The sequence below is a fragment of the Hoplias malabaricus genome, chromosome 17, assembly GCF_029633855.1.
Source record: "Hoplias malabaricus isolate fHopMal1 chromosome 17, fHopMal1.hap1, whole genome shotgun sequence".
In the NCBI taxonomy this organism is placed as follows: Eukaryota; Metazoa; Chordata; class Actinopteri; order Characiformes; family Erythrinidae; genus Hoplias; species Hoplias malabaricus.
Window position 1 is genome coordinate 36020815 of NC_089816.1, and position 20000 is coordinate 36040814.

Here is a 20000-nt window from a genome sequence, read left to right on the forward strand (position 1 = left end):
GTGTGTAACTGATGGTGAACTGTGTGTAGATGGCGTTTGGAGGAGTGAGTGTGTGTGTGTGTGTAACTGATGGTGAACTGTGTGTAGATGGTGTTTGGAGGAGTGTGTGTGTGTGTTAGTGTAACTGATGGTGAACTGTGTGTAGATGGCGTTTGGAGGAGTGAGTGTGTGTGTGTGTGTAACTGATGGTGAACTGTGTGTAGATGGTGTTTGGAGGAGTGAGTGTGTGTGTGTGTGTAACTGATGGTAAACTGTGTGTAGATGGCGTTTGGAGGAGTGAGTGTGTGTGTGTGTAACTGATGGTGAACTGTGTGTAGATGGCGTTTGGAGGTGTGTGTGTGTGTGTGTGTAACTGATGGTGAACTGTGTGTAGATGGCGTTTGGAGGAGTGAGTGTGTGTGTGTGTGTGTGTGTAACTGATGGTGAACTGTGTGTAGATGGCGTTTGGAGGAGTGAGTGTGTGTGTGTGTGTGTGTGTGTAACTGATGGTGAACTGTGTGTAGATGGCGTTTGGAGGTGTGTGTGTGTGTGTGTGTAACTGATGGTGAACTGTGTGTAGATGGCGTTTGGAGGAGTGAGTGTGTGTGTGTGTGTGTGTGTAACTGATGGTGAACTGTGTGTAGATGGCGTTTGGAGGTGTGTGTGTGTGTGTGTGTAACTGATGGTGAACTGTGTGTAGATGGCGTTTGGAGGAGTGAGTGTGTGTGTGTGTGTGTGTGTGTGTGTAACTGATGGTGAACTGTGTGTAGATGGCGTTTGGAGGAGTGAGTGTGTGTGTGTGTGTGTGTAACTGATGGTGAACTGTGTGTATTTGGCGTTTGGAGGAGTGAGTGTGTGTGTGTGTGTAACTGATGGTGAACTGTGTGTAGATGGCGTTTGGAGGAGTGAGTGTGTGTGTGTGTGTGTGTGTAACTGATGGTGAACTGTGTGTAGATGGCGTTTGGAGGAGTGAGTGGTTATCAGGGGAGCAGCAAGAAGTCCCTGGTGTTTTTGCTGAAGTTTCTTTCGGACCTCGTCCCATTCGACCCCCCGCAGTATTTGAAGGTGACCGCTGACTGTCTCTAATTGTCCCTGTCCGTCTGTCTCTCTGTCCCTTACCTCTCTGTCTGTCTGTTCATCACCGTCTCCCTGTCTGTCCGTCCCTGTCTCTCTGTCTGTTCATCACTGTCTCTCTGTCATCTGTTGCTGTCCTGTCTAGAGTGTGATGCTGGAAACAGGACCCTTGTGCCCAGTGATTCACCCACTGTCTCTCTCTCTCTCTCTCTTCCTCACTCTCCCCCTCTCTCTCTCTCTTCCTCACTCTCCCACTCTCTCTCTCTCCCTCTCTCCCTCACTCTCCCACTCTCTCTCTCTCTCTCTCTCCCTCCAGGTCCATGTGATGTATCCTCCGTTTGTCTCAGGGAAGAACCGTTCCTGTTTGCAGGAGTATGTATCTCTGGCCCGAACTCGCCTCGCTGACCTAAAGGTTACCTCCCTCCCTTCAAAAATGTATTTCATATTGAAGGAATATTTAAAATTATAAATTAAAAAACTATATATTTAAATGTTATATTTCAGGCTCTAATTTTTATTATTATTTTTATTTTACAAAGTAGGACATGTTTTTTGTAATAAATATATGTGCTTCCTGGTCTTTCTTCTCTCTCTCCCTCTCTCTCTCTCCCCCCCCCCTCTCTCTCTCTCCCCCCCTCTCCCTCTCTCTCTCTCTCCTCCCCTCTCTCCCTCTCTCTCTCTCTCTCTCTCCCTCTCTCTCTCTCCCTCTCTCTCTCTCTCTGTCTCTCTCTCTCCCCCTCCCTGTGCAGATCTCTGTTGAGCAGATGGGTTTGTTCGAGGTGGTTTCTGGTGCTGTAGCTGAGGATGAGGTTAGTGCGCCTCCTGCTGGCTGCAGTCTGTTAAGTTTAGAGCCAGGTCTGGGATTAAACCGCGTTGGAGACGCAGCTGGATGTGGCCTGTGTTTAAGTTTTCAGGAGCCTGCTTTATCTTCATAGCGCTTCTTAGAAAACGTATTTTGAAATGTTTGTTCAAAGAATGTTCCAGTCAAAGCATTTTCTAAGTCATATATTTGACGTTCGGACACTAGACGTCGCACTAGAGCACCAGCGTCTCAGACCAAAACAAATGCTTCACATTCACTTCACCATTGCCCTTTATTCAGCCATGCCTTCCCCCGCCGGTTTGAGTTATAGTGTGTGTGTGTGTGCTGTGTACAGCCTAGGTGTCCCGCTCTGCAGGATGTGGAGAAGGCAGTAGCTCTGTTTCAGAGCACAGGGAGGATCTCCGCCACTGTGATGGAGGCCAGGTACAGAGCTGTAGCTTTAGGATAATCTCTGAGCCGGTTCTATCAGAACGGAGTTAACACTTTCAGCGGTGCGTGTTCTGACCCAGTTCTATCAAAGCGTGTGTGTTAATATGTGTGTGTGTGTGTGTGTGCCTGTTCAGTATTTTTAGGCGGCCATATTTCCTGTCCCAGTTCCTCCCTGTTCTACTAACACCACGCATGGTGAGTAAACACACACACACACACACACAGTGGTTTACTGTCACACTGCTGTGTGGTATTGATCAGTGTGTGTGGTCAGTCTCAGGGCAGCTCTGATATCCTGATATTCTTTCAGCTCCCAGAGAAACCAGATGCCAGGATGACCTTCATTGAGGCCCTGAGGAAGTAAGTTCACACACACACACACACATAGACAGACACACACACACACACATATATATATATATATGTATAACTTGAAGCACCCAAGTCATATAAAGTGCAGTGTCCTTGGTGATGTCTAGTCAAAGCCTGTGTCTGTAGCACATTAGTCCATAGTTCCAGTCCTTTAAGTTTTTTGAGACTCTATTAATAAACAAAAAGAGCATGTTTCCAAAGTTGTCTGTGAACAACTCGACTGTATTTAGTAAATATAAACGCATGTAGAATCAGACGCCTGCGGCTCGCTCCAGAAAACTGGAGACGGAGGTGAGTTTCCCTCTGAGCTCCATCCCCTTTCCTTTACTGGCGCTGTGGGAGCGTTTGGGAACTGAGGAGACTCAGCGCTGCAGGTTTGTGAGTGGAGTTTGTGAGTTCTCTCTCGATACGAGACTCCAGCTGCTCCACAGTCCGCGGTCACCGTTGTCTGAGTCTCTTCTTCATGACGACCACAGGAGAGAGATCTGGACGCAGGCGGCTCACGCACTCTGTGTCTACGGAAACACGCTGTTGGAGCACACGCAGAATGAGGCCTGGCACCGTCCTGCTGAAACAACCATGGACTTCCCCGAAAAAGACATAGACTTAAATAATACAAACGAGACGATACGGGACATCATTTGAATTCTACTCTTTGTGCAGTTTTCGTTAAATAAAGTGTAATTAGATTCAACAAATCACAGATTTATCAATTTACTGCATTTTATGAAATTTTTGCACCAGGTGCATGGTTTTAGAACAAACATCTGTCATTAAAGTTCTTAATATAGTGTGTGTGTGTGTGTGTGTGTGTGTTTTGCAGAGCAGAGAAAATTCCAGCAGCTCTATACTCATCTTATTGTGAGGCCTGTCAGAGAGAGCAGCAGCTGCAGAGAGCAGGTACAGTCTCTCTCTCTCTCTCACACACACACACACACACACCCTATTATTAAAGTTGCGTAGAGTGAACGGTTCACTGGAAAGAACCAAGTTTCCAAGAATCAGGAACAGAACCGGTTCAAGAACCAGAGTTTTTTTTTTGTTGGAGAAGCGCTGTGGCTGACAGCAACAAATCAGTGTTCTGATTGGTTAAACAAACCTCACGATCTGATTGGTCCAGCTAAAGCTTTTATATTGGTCCATCAATTGGCCGTCAAAACAGGGTCAAAATCCACAACTGCGCAAAACCTCCATTTTAGAAGTAAACGGATCTGTGCGGATGGGGCCCTAGTGTTCGTCACACACACATCACACTCGGCACCATCTCACGGGGAACTGCTCTGACGACTGCTCATTTGATGAAGGAAAGAGAAGAGAAAAGAACAGAGCGTTAAATGAGAAATAAGATGAAGATATCAGAGATAATACAGTAATTTAGAACATTTACAAATCTAAGGTAAAAAGTAGAAATCTTAAACGGAGTAAATACACAACACAGAAATGTACAAAGGAACAGGTGTCAAACCGATGGGGCACAAAGTGCAAAATGTGCAGAAGTTATTAGTGAAAAAGCCTAAATATTCCACATTCATCTGTGATATATGTTCTTAACATAGTAAGTGTGTGTGTATACGTGTGTATATATGTTTGTGTGTGTGTTTCAGGTGTGTCTAGTTCTCAGGAGCAGGAGGAGAATCCCCAGACCGTTCTCCTGACTCAGTTCCAGGAGTTGAGGACATTGCTGTCTGCAGGAGCCACTGAAGGAGGTTTAAACTTTCTCTAATAAAGATGTATATTAATGAATAATAATCCTGTCTGTGATGGATATCCTGCATTCTTCAGTTTCCATGAGGCCACAGGACACCTCCAGGGTTTTGTGAAGGCTGTGGTTCGGCGGCGGGAGGCGTGGCCTCTGCTTTATTAAGCCGCTGGTTTTAATGTTGTGGCTGATCGGTGTTTAACTGTAACATTGCTGTCGTTTGTAACGGCGTCTCTGCGGTCGTGTTTGTTCTCAGATGTTCGAGCTCAGTTGGCCAGGGTTTCTCACACACTCCGTTCTGTGTGTGCTCATCATCTGGATAATCCCACTGAACACACACTCATCACACTGAACCCAGATCAGCCTCCTCCTTCAGGAACCCCTCCTGCCGTAAGAACACAGCCCAGTGACCGAGGCGTCCACCATTTTACAAGAGTCTGTGCAATGAACATGTCACATTCTTAAATATATTGCTGTAATTGTTGCTCTGAGGTGTGTGTGTGTGTGTGTGTGTGTGTGCGCCCTGTGCCTCAGGTGGTGAATCTGATCCTGCAGAGTTTCTGTCAGTGTGTGTTAGACGCCTGCAGAGTCCGACCCCCCAGCAGGTAAACCTCAGTGTGGCTTCACCGTCTTCAGCGTGGGCTCCGGTCTCTGCCAGATACCTCCCTTTTCTCTTTCCTTCTTCCTTTTCTTTAATTCTGTCATCCACCTTCCTTCATTTCTTCCACCATCAGGTCCCTCCCCTCTGCCCTCCATCTTTTGTCCGGTCCTCTCCAGTATGGGCTTTGCTCAGTTTTTATTCCTTAAAGATTTCAGAGATCATTCAGTTTGATGTTTAAGTGTATACTGGGGTTTTAGAGGGAGGTGTGCTGCCATCGAGGGGACGTCTTTTTCAAGTGGCTAATTTAAAGGTGCATCAGTTCCATTCTGGTGCCTGAGGAAAGAAAATATTTTATTAGGTGAAAATGAATAATGTGTGTGTGTGTGTGTGTGTGTGTATATAGACAGGGTGACTGGGCTGGTCAGTTTGTAAAGCTGCTGCTGGAACACACACAGATTTACACAGCGCTGCTGCACAGAGTTTTACAGCTCCTCCAGCTACAGGTGAAACCTTTAATAACTCAGCACTGTATTCACCCATCAGCCATAACATTAAAACCACCCCCTTGTTTATACACTCACGGTGCTCCGTGTGTGTGTGTGTGTGTGTGTATGTCTGTGTGTGTGTGTAGGGTCCGTCTCTGGCAGCTGCCCATGTGTTGGGCTTGTCCGTGTTTCTCGTAGAGCTGCATGCGAGCAGATGTCTGTGTTCTCCAGTTAAACTCCCACACTCTGAAAGTCTGTCTCCGGCTGAGGCTCTGAGCTCTGTCCTGCCCTCACACACCAGACAACACATGGACTTCACTCTCAGGTAAAACACACACACACACACGCATTCAAAGTAGTGATTTAAGGGAATTCTGCAAATGTAAGAAACAAGGTACACTCTCAGTGGCTTCCAGCCGACAGCGTCCTGTGTCACTGATGAAGGACTAGAGGACGAGCGACACACACTGTGCAGCGACAGATGAGCTACTGTCTCTGACTCTACATCTACAAGGTGGACCAACGAGGGAGGAGTGTCTCACAGAGTGGACAGAGAGTGGACACAGGGTTTAAAAACTCCAGCAGCACTGCTGTGTCTGATCCACTCTACACCAGCACAACACACACTCACACACCACCACCACGTCAGTGTCACTGCAGCGCTGAGAATGATCCACCACCACAACACACACTAACACTAAACTAAACACAAACACTCATTAGAACCATTGATTGGATTGGCCTGGAAATAAACTTTGTGTGTGTGTGTGTGTAGGTTGTGTGTATGTGCTGTGTGTTATGCTCTGTGTAGGTCCAGCTCACACACTGAGGATCTCTCACACTTTGTCCCTGGACTGCTGTATAAACAGGTGTGAACTACACACAGTGACACAACAGATATTTTATCACAAGCACTTCATACCATTCCTCCACTGTGCTCTGACACCACCGACACCTGACACCACCGACGCCTCTGACACCTGACACCACCGACACCTCTGATACCACTGACACCACCGACACCTGACACCAACGACGCCTCTGACACCTGACACCACCGACACCTCTGATACCACTGACACCACCGACGCCTCTGATACCACTGACCCCACCGACACCTGACACCACCGACGCCTCTGACACCTGACACCACCGACACCTCTGATACCACTGACACCACTGATACCTGACACCACCGACGCCTCTGATACCACTGACACCACCGACGCCTCTGACACCTGACACCACCGACACCTGACACCACTGACACCACCGACGCCTCTGACACCTGACACCACCGACACCTCTGATACCACTGACACCACCGACGCCTCTGACACCTGACACCACCGACACCTCTGATACCACTGACACCTCCGACGCCTCTGATACCACTGACACCACCGACGCCTCTGATACCACTGACACCACCGACGCCTCTGACACCTGACACCACCGACACCTGACACCACTGACACCACCGACGCCTCTGACACCTGACACCACTGACACCACCGACGCCTCTGACACCTGACACCACCGACACCTCTGATACCACTGACACCACCGATACCACTGACACCTCCGACGCCTCTGATACCACTGACGCCTCTGATACCACTGACACCACCGACGCCTCTGATACCACCGACACCTCTGACACAACTGACACCTGACACCACCGACACCTGACACCACTGACGCCTCTGACACCTGACACCACCGACACCTCTGATACCACTGACACCACCGATACCACTGACACCTCCGACGCCTCTGATACCACTGACACCACCGACGCCTCTGACACCTGACACCACCGACACCTGACACCACCGATACCACTGACACCACCGATACCACTGACACCTCCGACGCCTCTGATACCACTGACGCCTCTGATACCACCGACACCTCTGACACAACTGACACCACCGACGCCTCTGACACCTGACACCACCGATACCACTGACACCACCGATACCACTGACACCACCGACGCCTCTGATACCACTGACACCTCCGACGCCTCTGATACCACTGACGCCTCTGATACCACCGACACCTCTGACACAACTGACACCACTCACACATGACACCACTCACACCTCCGACGCCTCTGACACCACCGATGCCTCTGACACAACTGACACCACTGACACCACCGACACCTCTGACACCCAAACTAACAGAGTCCACGTAGAGACTGTGTAGCCGAACATCAGCAGGTTTTTCTAATGTTTATCTAAAATTAAAGTAAACAATTCATGTTTTGTTTTTCTTTATTCATTGAATATCACTCAAAATGTTCTTAATATTTTTATTTGAAGTAAATGCCTTTGTTAATGTACCTCTTTTCTCTGGCTTCACAATAAAACAATTTGCCTGCGTGTGTGTGTGTGTGTGTGTGTGTGCCTGCGCGCGTGTCTGTGCGTGTACGTGTCTGTGTGTGTGTGTGTTTTTCTAGCTCCTTTTCCTGGTGCCCAGATTGCTGCCAGAGACTCGTGAGTGTGTATTAGCTGCTCAGTGCATTGCGTGTGGTGAAGAAGATGAAGATGAGACAGAGTGTGTGTTAGCTTGGACAAGTGTTACTGACCCCAGTGTGTGTGTGAGGACCTCTGCCAAAGCGCTGTGGACACACTCCACCTTCAGGAACCTGTGGAAGCATCAGGAGCTGCAGGCAAGATACACACTGCACTAAACACCAGCCTGGGTTTTAGCTCCTGATATGGATCTTTCTGATTGAAAACCAGCCCCTAATCCCTTAAAGTTTCCATTCCACCTTAAAAGATGACACCTGGTGACAGATGCGTAAATATAAATGCAGCAACATTTAAGGTGGAAAGGAATATTCTCATAGAAATCCTACAAACAGCAGAATGTAACGGTGTGCTACACTGTTCCTCACTGGGTTTCCCTCCAGAACGTTCGTTAAATGTCGCGTAATAAAGAAAACGCCAGATGACGTAGGCTCCGTCCGTGATCAGGGACAGCACTGAAGAGAGAGAAGGAGAGATCTGAGGGGGTCGATTATATCAAAACACACTTCTGTGTGTGGAGCGTGTTCGTAATGTTTCGAGAGGAAAGTAAACTCTCACACGATAGACTCTGGGGGCTGATGGAGCCCTGGATGAGGAGAGAATAGCCCCAAGAGCAGGAGTGTGTGTGTGTGTGTGTAGAAGCTCTTATCGTCTTATCAGAGCTGGGGGCTGCACCCACCTCGGACCCCGGGGGCAGTTTGGGGCCTTGCTCAAGGGCACTTCAGCTGTGTATGCGATTATACGAGTTCTGATCCTCTACGTCACAGTTATTATCTATAAATACAGACAGAAGTGCTATGAATGCTGTTGCTGTTATTGCTTTGGATGAGAGGAATGTCACTAAACTATATTTAATTCGATGTCTTTATTTGTCCAGCTGTCCTTCGAGGAGTGGCTGAGGGCTGAGCTCAGAGTGCAGCGGAGTCTGGACGCTCTCACTGATGCAGAGAGGTGGACACACACACACACACACACACCGTGGGGAGAAGACGTGAGGGTTATTAGTGTTTACACTGTACCTCACTTCCTCCCTGCGTTAGATTCCTCTGGAAATCCTTCGAATCAGAACTCAGTAAACTTGTGTTATGTGAAGAGTTAATAGAAGTGTTGCGGTCTCCGGAGGGTCACGCCTGTGCCCTGCTGTGTTTAGACAGGACTATGAGCGCTGGGTGTGTACGCAGTGGTTTCTTCCCCTGGGTGTGGACTCCGGAGGCTGTGGAGGAAACACTGAGACGGCCTGTACACACATCATCAACAGTCTGCTGGATACAGGGTGAGACACACACACACACACACATCCCGTCATCATCATATCAACATTGTACAGGATGCTACACACACACACACACACACACGTCAAGCAATGCTGAAATCACATTCTATAAGATGAGAGTGTGAGTACCTGAAGGATGGGTGATGTATTTAAGGTTGAAACAATGAAGTTGTTGTAACTGTTCTACTGTGTCTGTAGCACGCAGCCGCTGCAGGTTCCCTTCCTGCACACGGACAGCTGCTTTGCAGACGTTCTCTCCAGACTCCAGGTACAGCACCGTTTACACCTGAGTTAGTGAGAGTTCACAGACAAAACAGTTTACTGATGTACTGTGTGTGTGTGTGTGTGAGTACAGGAACTGCTGTGGGAGCATCATTATTCTCTGATTCAGAGAAGGATGGAGAGAGAGGAGGGACATTTTCTCTGGGAGCTCATAAACCAACGCTGCCAGAAGGTCTCTGACTCTGAGAGAATGAGCAGTGAACTGGAGCTGCAGAGAATACTGCACACCTGCAACAGGTACACACACACACACACGTACACAGGTACACACACACACACACATACACACGCAGGACTAAATACACACACACACACACACATCCCCATACACACGCAGGAATAAAAATTCACACACACCCATCCTCTCACACACACACGCAGGACTAAATACACCTACACACACACACACCCATCCTCACACACACATACACACGCTAAATACACTCATACACACATCTTTAAACAGGTGAATTATAAATAACTCAGAGAGGTCTTATGTTATTAACTGGGAACTGCTCTTGTGTAAATAATTATTTACAGTTTATTTTTATTTCTCTTCCCTCTGCAGTTTACGGGCTCCTGCTTTAAGCTGCGCTGTGAGTGTTACAGCTGTGATGTGATGTGTGTGTGTGTGTGTGTTTTCAGGGTGTTGTTAGCGGTCCCGGCTGTGGTGCTGGTGAAGGTGAGGTGTGTTGGAGGGAGACGAGTGTTGGACTGCAGCGCTTTAATGGACCACATTAACAACCATCAGGTTTCTACTGTTTCACTGATAAAGTAGCACAGTAACAGCAGTAACACACTAATGAACACACACTCGAACACAGCAGGGCTTCTTCCATTGACCTTACCGTGTCCTTGTGTTCTACTCTGATTCAGAGGAGGGTCTGCCGTGCGGCCGGTGTTCTCTCTCGCTCCCTCACAACACACTTCCTCACGGTAAGATCCTCTCAGTGTCTTTACACGCAAATACACACCAGCAGAAGCTGAACAACAGGGAAATACACACTACACACTCAATACAGACGAAGGAAAACAAAGGAAAAGGGACCGAGGAAGAGACGCGAAGAAGGAGAGAGTCCTTTAAAACTCATCTAACCTCACAACACTATCAGAGAACAGACTGCGTTATTCAGGGAGATGATGTCGAATGAAGGTTTAAGGCTGTGTTTGTGTGTGTGTGTGTGTGTGTGTTGCAGGCGATATTCAGTGCCAGTGTTTGTTGTGACTCTCCTGCTGAAGCTGTGAATACAGCTCTGTCTAAAATCAACGTACAGTGCCCTCTACTGCTGCTGTCTGCTGGGGTACAACACACAACAATGATTTAAAGGCGACATTCTAGGAAAAACCCCTGCATTTTCATATTAATGTGTGGATCTGGAGCCCACCAACACACACACTGTGAAACAAGAGCCACCCCCACCCCCCAGTCAGTTTTCTGTGCGCTGCCTGAGTCAGATTTAGAATGGCTCCGCCCCCTCGTCTGAGTCTGTCCAATCACAGCGCTGGACCCGTGTTTATGTGAGAGCACAAAGACGAGGTTAAACTCAGCAAAACAGACACAACGAGCGCTGAGAAATAAGAGCACTGAGTAAAAACGGAGAAGAAAGAGAACAGAGTGAAAACGGCTAAAAACCAGAGCTTCTGCTCCTCGCTCCTCACTGCTGTGCGCTCGGGGTCGGGGTGAACAGCGAGCGGCTCATTATCATTTAAAGGAACAGGTGCTGAAAGCGGGCGTTCTGAACAGGGGCTGTTTACACAGGGAGGAGAATGATCCCATGTTTTCTGATTGAAGCAGCTGACGGGGTGGTCTTGTTTCACAGTGTGTGTGTTGGTAGCCTCTAGATCTGTATTCTCCATAAACACCACTGTAATGAAGAGCTCTAATAAGACGGTAAGGTGGTAAAGGCAGAGTGAAATGCTACGTCTACTGAAACTCATCATCTTCACACTTTTATTGCCTCCCCTTTCATCCATAGCTGGTATAAGGTGTGTGTGTGTGTGTCTGTTTGTAGCACTGGTGGAGGGGCATTTCTCCTGTTGTATGCTCCCTGTGGGGGCGAGTGGTGGGGGGAGAGGAGCCTTTACTGATAAAGACAATGAAGAACTGCCATCAGTGGGCCAGCAGGTAACATTCCACACACACACACTATCACTAACCTCACATTACTGTTAAACCACCCATACCCTGTGTCTGTGTGTGTGTGTGTGTGCGCGCTGCAGGACCCTGCGAGATACTTCAGTTCTTCCCTCGGCTCCTGCTTTGCTCCTCGCTGTGTGTTTACGCAGTGTAACTGAACAGCAGGGCGGCGACACTGAGCACATTAAAGCAAACCTCACACTGTTGGACAACAACACAGAGGTAACACCATCACCCTCCGACCCACCTCCACCTGTCGACGCCACGGCACCACACCCCCATCCATCACTGGCCTTGAGCTCGTGTGCTAGCACTAAAAGAACTGTGCTAAGAAATGACTTATACCACCACGAACAGCAGGAGTCCATTTGTGGCTCTGCATACTTTATCACCCCCCTCTCCCCCTGTCCCTCAGCGCTCAGGACCCCCACAGAGCAGGTGTGATGTGGTGGTGGGTCATTCTCAGCGCTGCAGTGACACTGACGTGGTGGTGGTGTGTTAGTGTGTGTTGTGCTGGTGTAGAGTGGATCAGACACAGCAGTGCTGCTGGAGTTTTTAAACCCTGTGTCCACTCTCTGTCCACTCTGTGAGACACTCCTCCCTCGTTGGTCCACCTTGTAGATGTAGAGTCAGAGACAGTAGCTCATCTGTCGCTGCACAGTGTGTGGGTCGTCCTCTAGTCCTTCATCGGTGACACAGGACGCTGTCGGCTGGATGTTTTTGGTCGGTGGACTGTTCTCGGTCCAGACACTGAGGGGTTTAAAAACTCCAGCAGCACTGCTGTGTCTGATCCACTCTACACCAGCACAACACACACTAACACACCACCACCACGTCAGTGTCACTGCAGCGCTGAGAATGATGAGCGCCGAGGAACAGAGGGAACACTCAGGGATGCTTTTCTGTACAAGGACAAATAAAAACCTGATATAAGTTACAGGGAACAAAACAGAACTATAATAAAATAACACTACGCAGTGAGGCAATAGGAAACACAGTAAGACACAGTACAGAACTGCAGACAGGGACAAGCAGCCTCTTAAAGGCCGATGGTGATGAGCAGAGGCGGAAAATATAAAGCAGCAGTTAAACACGCCATTTACAGCCGTCTGAACACAAGGTGCATAATGTGTGAAGGTCTTCAGGGTTGTGATAAGTCAAAGGGTTTATGCAACACTGCTGTCTGTGTGTGTGTGTGTGTTTTTGCAGGTGCTGGTTTTCCTGTTCTTTCTCTACATAACAGACTTCCTCTCTGCACACCTCAGACTGCAGGTACTGTGTAACACCAGGCTTAGGAGCTGTAGGTAACACATCTGACACAATATTAATAATAATAGGAGTGTGGTGTGTTCTCTCTGTGTCTGCATGGGTTTCCTCCGCGTGACTGTCTGTGAGGAGTGTGGTGTGTTCTCCCTGTGTCTGCATGGGTTTCCTCCGGGTGACTGTCTGTGAGGAGTGTGGTGTGTTCTCCCTGTGTCTGCATGGGTTTCCTCCGGGTGACTGTCTGTGAGGAGTGTGGTGTGTTCTCCCTGTGTCGGCGTGGGTTTCCTCCGGGTGACTGTCTGTGAGGAGTGTGGTGTGTTCTCCCTGTGTCTGCATGGGTTTCCTCCGGGTGACTGTCTGTGAGGAGTGTGGTGTGTTCTCCCTGTGTCTGCGTGGGTTTCCTCCGGGTGACTGTCTGTGAGGAGTGTGGTGTGTTCTCCCTGTGTCTGCATGGGTTTCCTCCGGGTGACTGTCTGTGAGGAGTGTGGTGTGTTCTCCCTGTGTCTGCGTGGGTTTCCTCCGGGTGACTGTCTGTGAGGAGTGTGGTGTGTTCTCTCTGTGTCTGTGTGGGTTTCCTCTGGGTGACTGTCTGTGAGGAGTGTGGTGTGTTCTCCCTGTGTCTGCGTGGGTTTCCTCCGGGTGACTGTCTGTGAGGAGTGTGGTGTGTTCTCTCTGTGTCTGCATGGGTTTCCTCCGGGTGACTGTCTGTGAGGAGTGTGGTGTGTTCTCCCTGTGTCTGCATGGGTTTCCTCCGGGTGACTGTCTGTGAGGAGTGTGGTGTGTTCTCCCTGTGTCTGCGTGGGTTTCCTCCGGGTGACTGTCTGTGAGGAGTGTGGTGTGTTCTCTCTGTGTCTGCATGGGTTTCCTCCGGGTGACTGTCTGTGAGGAGTGTGGTGTGTTCTCCCTGTGTCTGCGTGGGTTTCCTCCGGGTGACTGTCTGTGAGGAGTGTGGTGTGTTCTCTCTGTGTCTGCATGGGTTTCCTCCGGGTGACTGTCTGTGAGGAGTGTGGTGTGTTCTCTCTGTGCCTGTGTGGGTTTCCTCTGGGTGACTGTCTGTGAGGAGTGTGGTGTGTTCTCTCTGTGTCTGCATGGGTTTCCTCCGGGTGACTGTCTGTGAGGAGTGTGGTGTATTCTCTCTGTGTCTGCGTGGGTTTCCTCCGGGTGACTGTCTGTGAGGAGTGTGGTGTGTTCTCTCTGTGTCTGCATGGGTTTCCTCCGGGTGACTGTCTGTGAGGAGTGTGGTGTGTTCTCTCTGTGTCTGCGTGGGTTTCCTCCGGGTGACTGTCTGTGAGGAGTGTGGTGTGTTCTCTCTGTGTCTGTGTGGGTTTCCTCCAGGTGACTATCTGTGAGGAGTGTGGTGTGTTCTCTCTGTGTCTGCATGTGTTTCCTCCGGGTGCTCCGGTTTCCTCCCACGCTCCAAAAACACACGTTGGATTGGAGATTCAAAAGTGTCCATAGGTGTGAATGTGTGTGTGTCGCCCTGTGAAGGACTGGCGCCTCCTATAGGCTGTGTGTGTGTCAGTAATATATTACTTTGTGGGGACTTATTTACACGCTCTCAGTGTGAGGACTTGTCCCCACAATGTAAATCACTATTTTTCAAGGTGAAGACATGGTTTAATGTTAGGGTTAATCTAGTTCTTATGGAATAATGAATGAAAGTATATGCAGTTTCCCCACAATTCACAGAAACCAGGTTTAATGTGTGTGTACTGATGTAAATGTCTTTCAGAGCGAGAAGGTGAACCGTGCTAAAGATCTCAGCGTCCACCTCTTGACTCTCCTTGTGGACTCTTCTTATTGGCTTTCAATTTTCCACCAATCAGGCTCCGGTATGAAGCTCTCTTCATCTGGAATAAATATCAGTTGAATCTGTAAAAGCCCAGCGTGAGTCGGTGACGGTGTTTGCTGATTTTTCTTCACAGAGCGGAGCGTCTACGGCTGCGTCTCTCTGATGAGCGCGGACGCTGAGGTGCGACTGATGCCGTTTGCCTTCTGCAGGTGAGGCGCAGTGACAGTGACCTTGTGTGTGTAGATATGTTAGTGAGTGTGTGCATTAATTTGTGTGTTTGCAGCGTGCTGGTGTGTGTAGACGTGTGTGTGCTGCGGCGGACCGTGAGGGTCCCTGGTTTCCTTCACACGGCTCTGAAGTGCTATGCTGCTCTGCTGAAGCTGTTCCTGGGCCCTTGCTCCACGGCGGTCAGCGCTGAGACTCCACAGGTAACTGAGCTCTACACTGCCACCTACTGTCTGAACACGCATCAATGTAAACAAATGCACAGCGCTCAGACTGTCACTCCTCCCTGATTTTGTTCTTCTGTTTCAGCTTCTGTCCAAAGCCCAGCAGATCGTACTGAAGAGTGTTAATCTGAGTCCAATCAGCGCCCTCACACAGAGCCAGCAGAGCCAGGTACACACACCTGAGGGTCTCCCAACACACACACACAGATGATGAGATATTTAAAGCTACACTGAGTGTCAGCGACAGGCTCCATTCCCTCTGTGTAACGTTGAATAGAGTGGGAACCACAGGACAGTGCTGTAGAAGTGAATTACTGGGTAAGAGTTAGTCTCTGCAGCCCCCCCCCCCCCTTAACTGCACTGTTGAAGGGGTCATAGTTCATGTGAGAGTGAGATGAAGGTGATGTAGTCACGTGCTGAGGCCAGGGCCAGTACTGAACCGAGCGTGTGTTTAATGCACTGTAAGGTGGAGTATGTAGAAAGGTGTAACTGCGCTAACAGCTCTAACCTGTTCTTCCTTCACTGTCCTGTCCTTCAGCTGGAGGCGGAATACGCCGAGCTGGATCCTCAAGTGGCCGTGGCCCTGTCCACACTGCAGCCTCAAGACCTCTGCCTCGATTTCTGAACTCAGCCTATTCTCCAGCTGCTGACGGCGCTGACACTCTACACTACAGCTCTGTCTCTATCAGGGAAACACGGCTCACAGCAGAAATGATCAAATATATCAGCTGTAATGTGTAATTGTTTGTTAACTTTTTCAGTATTAAAATATGACAACTGACATTTTATTTAAAACAAAAAAGAACCTAAAAACAGTGTCACTGCGCTCCGTTCCCAACTCTGACTCCTCCATCTGTAACTGGTCTAAACCCACACTCTCACGGACTTCTGGACACAGTACTGTCCTCAAGAACAGAACAAACCCATCACAGTCTTCTGCAGCTTTTTCCTGATGGAGCTCAGAACCAACGCAGCGCCCAATAAACTCTTCACTTTATGGTTCTTTTCTGTTCAATAAAACGGTAAAAAGATAAGAGCAGGACAGTGTTTGAATTCTGAGATACACTTTAAAACGTTTGTACACCTGCTCAAATTATCCACGGCTGTGAGCACAGTTCTTCTACTGGGTTCTGTAACAGCGGAGACGATAAAGGGTCTGGTTTGTTTGTGTGATGGAGCTGGATGTAGGGTGTAAGCCTCAAGCCTCTGTACTTCCACCTCCTCCACTTACAGAGGTTTAGTGCCTGCCGGTTCCTGCTGGGGCTGCACAGCTGAGGAGCAACCAAACAGAACAGCGCTCATTTACATACACCAGCCTCCAAGACACGGTTACAAAAACAGCCTGTTTAATACTAAGAGAAACAGAAAACCACACAAACATAAGAGGAGGATATTAAACGTAGGATAAAGAGGAAGCAGTTAGGGCCAGTCCTGTTTGTTTCTGTGGAGACTCTCTCCCTGGAGTCTGAAAACAGAGGGGTTCTGTTGTGAATATAATATTAAACCTGGATTAAACGTCTGTCTGTGGGTAGAGTCTTATTTTGTTGTAAGAAAAAAAGAAAAACATCCCTTACATTTTCACTGGTTTGAGATTTAAACATCAGACTCTAACCTGTAGAAACAACGTGGAAGAGTCAGTCTCCCATGGGAATGGCTTAGAAAAATAAATGTAACTTTCAAGGACTAAAGGAAAATAACATGTCGGGGGTAAGTTCAGAGAGTTTTCTTCCGGCGGCAGAAGCAGCAGACGTGTGGCAGACGGGAAACTGAACTTTATTATTATTATTATTTTTTTAGAGAGATTTCCAAACACATCCGCAGAACAAAACAGGAATATTCAGAGCACACCGTGTTCCAGACCGACCGCTACGTCTGACACTGCGGGAACTCTGGGAAAATCATTCAACGAAATAAAACAAATATCGAAGCTCGGTATCGAGGAGTCTCTACTGGTCGTTTCACGCCGCCGCCGCTGCTGCTGACTCTACAGCGGCTGCTGTATGAGGTCTCCGTGGATGCTCGGCAGCTCGCAGTTCATGTCGGCCGTCTCGGTGTTGGTCTGCACCGTGAGGTCGCTGGAATCGTGGGGCAGCGTTATCTCGCTCCCTTCCACGGTGAGGTCTGCAGAGTCGTGGTTGTTGGGATCGTGGGGCAGCGTGATCTCGCCCTCTTCCACAGTGAGCTCTCCGGAGTCGTGGTTGTCGGGGTCAGCAGGCAGAGTTATCTCCCCTCCTTCCACAGCGAGCTCGCTGGGGTCCGGGTCGGCGTTGTCAGGATCGGCGGGCAGCGTTATCTCACCCCCTTCTGTGGCAAGGTCGCCCGGCTCGTGGTTATCGGGGTCGTGGGGTAGTGTGATCTCGCCCCCTTCCACGGCGAGGTCCGTGGAGTCGGGGGGCAGCGTTATCTCGCCCCCTTCCGCGCCGAGGTTTCCCGTATCGTGGTTGTCGTGATGAGAGATCTCGACGCTTTCCGTGGTGAGGTCGTTGGAGACGCGGTTGCTGGGGTCGGCGGGGAGCGTGATCTCGCCCCCTTCTGCGGTGAGGATGCCGGAGTCACGGCCGTCTGGGTCCGCGGGCAGAGTGATCTCGCCCCCTTCCGCTGTGAGAGCGCCGGGGTCGTGGTTGTCGGGGTCGTGGGGCAGCGTGATCTCACCCCCTTCCACTTTAAGTTCAACGTGATCGGCGTCGGGAGGCAGCATGATCCCGCCCCCCTGCAGCAGGGGGTGCACCATGCTCATGTGGACGTTCAGGTTGTGGGCCTTCTCGAAGCGCTTCCTGCACAGAGCGCACGCAAACTCCAGATCCTCCTCCGCCTGGTGCTTCGTCATGTGATACTTTAGAGACGCCCGCTGACGGCACTGGAACCCACACACCTCACACCTGAGAGTCACAACACACACACACACACACACACACACACACACACACACACAATTTTAGTCCAGATCTAGGGCTTATCTTGATAATAGTGAAATTCTGACTTGTTGACTTGGTTGTGCGACACACACCAGAGTATGGGGTGTGTGACACACACTGGTGTAAGGGGTGTATTATATTAATTAGGTTTAGATTCCAAGTTACAGCTGTGGTACTTACTGCAGCGGTTTAGCTCCAGAGTGCCTCATCTGATGGACTAACAGATGCTTCCTCTGCTTAAACGTCTGCCCACACTCATCGCAGACGTAGTTCCTCACCTCTGAGAGAAGAGAGCAGGTTAAAACTCAGGTTCAAACACTGTGCAATCAACTTTTACTGTGAAAAATGGTCACCACACACACCTATGAATCTGAACAACACAATGAGCATCTCACCTGTGTGAATGAGTCAGAGCGCCCTCACCTGTGTGAATGAGTCAGAGCGCCCTCACCTGTGCGAATGAGTCAGAGCGCCCTCACCTGTGCGGATGAGTCAGAGCGCCCTCACCTGTGCGGATGAGTCAGAGCGCCCTCACCTGTGCGGATGAGTCAGAGCGCCCTCACCTGTGCGGATGAGTTAGAGCGCCCTCACCTGTGCGAATGAGTCAGAGCGCCCTCACCTGTGTGAATGAGTCAGAGCGCCCTCACCTGTGTGAATGAGTCAGAGCGCCCTCACCTGTGTGGGTGAGTCAGAGCGCCCTCACCTGTGTGGGTGAGTTAGAGCGCCCTCACCTGTGTGGGTGAGTTAGAGCGCCCTCACCTGTGTGGGTGAGTCAGAGCGCCCTCACCTGTGTGGGTGCGTCAGAGCGCCCTCACCTGTGCGAATGAGTCAGAGCGCCCTCACCTGTGCGAATGAGTCAGAGCGCCCTCACCTGTGCGAATGAGTCAGAGCGCCCTCACCTGTGCGAATGAGTCAGAGCGCCCTCACCTGTGCGAATGAGTCAGAGCGCCCTCACCTGCGCGGGTGAGTCAGAGCGCCCTCACCTGCGCGGGTGAGTCAGAGCGCCCTCACCTGCGCGGGTGAGTCAGAGCGCCCTCACCTGTGCGAATGAGTCAGAGCGCCCTCACCTGTGTGGATGAGTTTGACGTGTCTCTGCAGGTAACGGTCGATCATGAAGACTTTGTTGCAGCCCGGGTGTGGACACGCTCGCTCTCTGACCTCCTCATGATGCTCCCTAATGTGCTTCTGCTCACACAAAAGAATTCATTACAACACACCTGCCTTTGACAATCATTATTATTATTATTACTGTGATAATCGATGTGATAAAGATGTATTTTGTACAAATTTGTCGTTTTTCTCCTTAAACACCTTAAAAGATGCAGAGCTTAGAACTGAGATTCCATACAATCCTAGACTTTCCCTTTAATTTTAATTCTAAATCCAAACATTCTCCTCTCTTTTGTGATGTTATGGTGTGTGTGTGTGTGTCGTATTAAAATCACATTCTCATTTTATTGAACAGAAAACAACCTAAGACTGAAGCCGTGTGGAGAGTGAGGAGTTTATTGGGCGCTGCGTTGGTTCTGAGCTCCATCAGGAAAAAGCTGCAGAAGACTGTGATGGGTTTGTTCTGTTCTTGGGGACAAAAGTCCGTGTGAGTGTGGGTTTAGACCAGTTACAGATGGAGGAGTCAGAGTCGGGAACAGAGCGCAGTGACACTGTGTTTTTAGGTTCTTTTTATTTAATTAAATGTTCAAAGGGTGGAACAGGAGATGTCCCGTTAATGGGACCATCGTCTAAGGGCTAAAGTTTTCTATCAGAGCTGTGACAGACAAGTAACACGAGGGTGAAACTTGTTTCTTATCCGTGCCTTTTTGAATCTTCCATTCCACCTTCCATTGTGAGGCACTTACATCCGTGTGCACCAATAGGACAATGGTAAAT

At 49.4% G+C, this 20000-nt stretch overlaps 2 protein-coding genes across 6 annotated transcripts in view; one reads left to right on the forward strand and one right to left on the reverse strand.

Moving 5' to 3' along the window:
• LOC136673195 (Fanconi anemia group A protein) overlaps nt 1-16345 on the forward strand; it is a 29194-nt gene extending 12849 nt beyond the window's left edge. The window contains 29 exon segments of the mRNA XM_066648520.1: nt 934-1044; nt 1370-1465; nt 1803-1862; nt 2211-2299; nt 2440-2500; nt 2616-2665; nt 3501-3577; nt 4282-4383; nt 4633-4766; nt 4911-4981; nt 5381-5480; nt 5609-5787; nt 6274-6331; nt 7930-8142; nt 8880-8953; nt 9153-9275; nt 9474-9543; nt 9631-9794; nt 10203-10308; nt 10434-10493; nt 10754-10858; nt 11570-11682; nt 11778-11916; nt 12904-12966; nt 14690-14789; nt 14883-14958; nt 15033-15177; nt 15284-15367; nt 15737-16345. Of these exon segments, the coding sequence (XP_066504617.1) occupies nt 934-1044; nt 1370-1465; nt 1803-1862; nt 2211-2299; nt 2440-2500; nt 2616-2665; nt 3501-3577; nt 4282-4383; nt 4633-4766; nt 4911-4981; nt 5381-5480; nt 5609-5787; nt 6274-6331; nt 7930-8142; nt 8880-8953; nt 9153-9275; nt 9474-9543; nt 9631-9794; nt 10203-10308; nt 10434-10493; nt 10754-10858; nt 11570-11682; nt 11778-11916; nt 12904-12966; nt 14690-14789; nt 14883-14958; nt 15033-15177; nt 15284-15367; nt 15737-15823 (2910 nt within the window). The 3' untranslated portion in view covers nt 15824-16345.
• A 182-nt stretch (nt 16346-16527) lies between these two features.
• Nucleotides 16528-20000, reverse strand: part of znf276 (zinc finger protein 276) — an 11285-nt gene continuing 7812 nt past the window's right edge. For 2 of the 5 annotated variants that reach the window (XM_066648521.1, XM_066648522.1), the window contains exons 8-10: nt 19181-19298; nt 18294-18393; nt 16531-18077 (exon numbers count right to left, since the gene is read on the reverse strand). In XM_066648521.1, the coding sequence (XP_066504618.1) occupies nt 17183-18077; nt 18294-18393; nt 19181-19298 (1113 nt within the window). In that variant the 3' untranslated portion in view covers nt 16531-17182. Of the gene's footprint in view, nt 18078-18293; nt 18394-19180; nt 19299-20000 lie in introns of all 5 variants that reach the window. The other 3 variants (XM_066648524.1, XM_066648523.1, XM_066648525.1) reach the window with 3 other exon arrangements.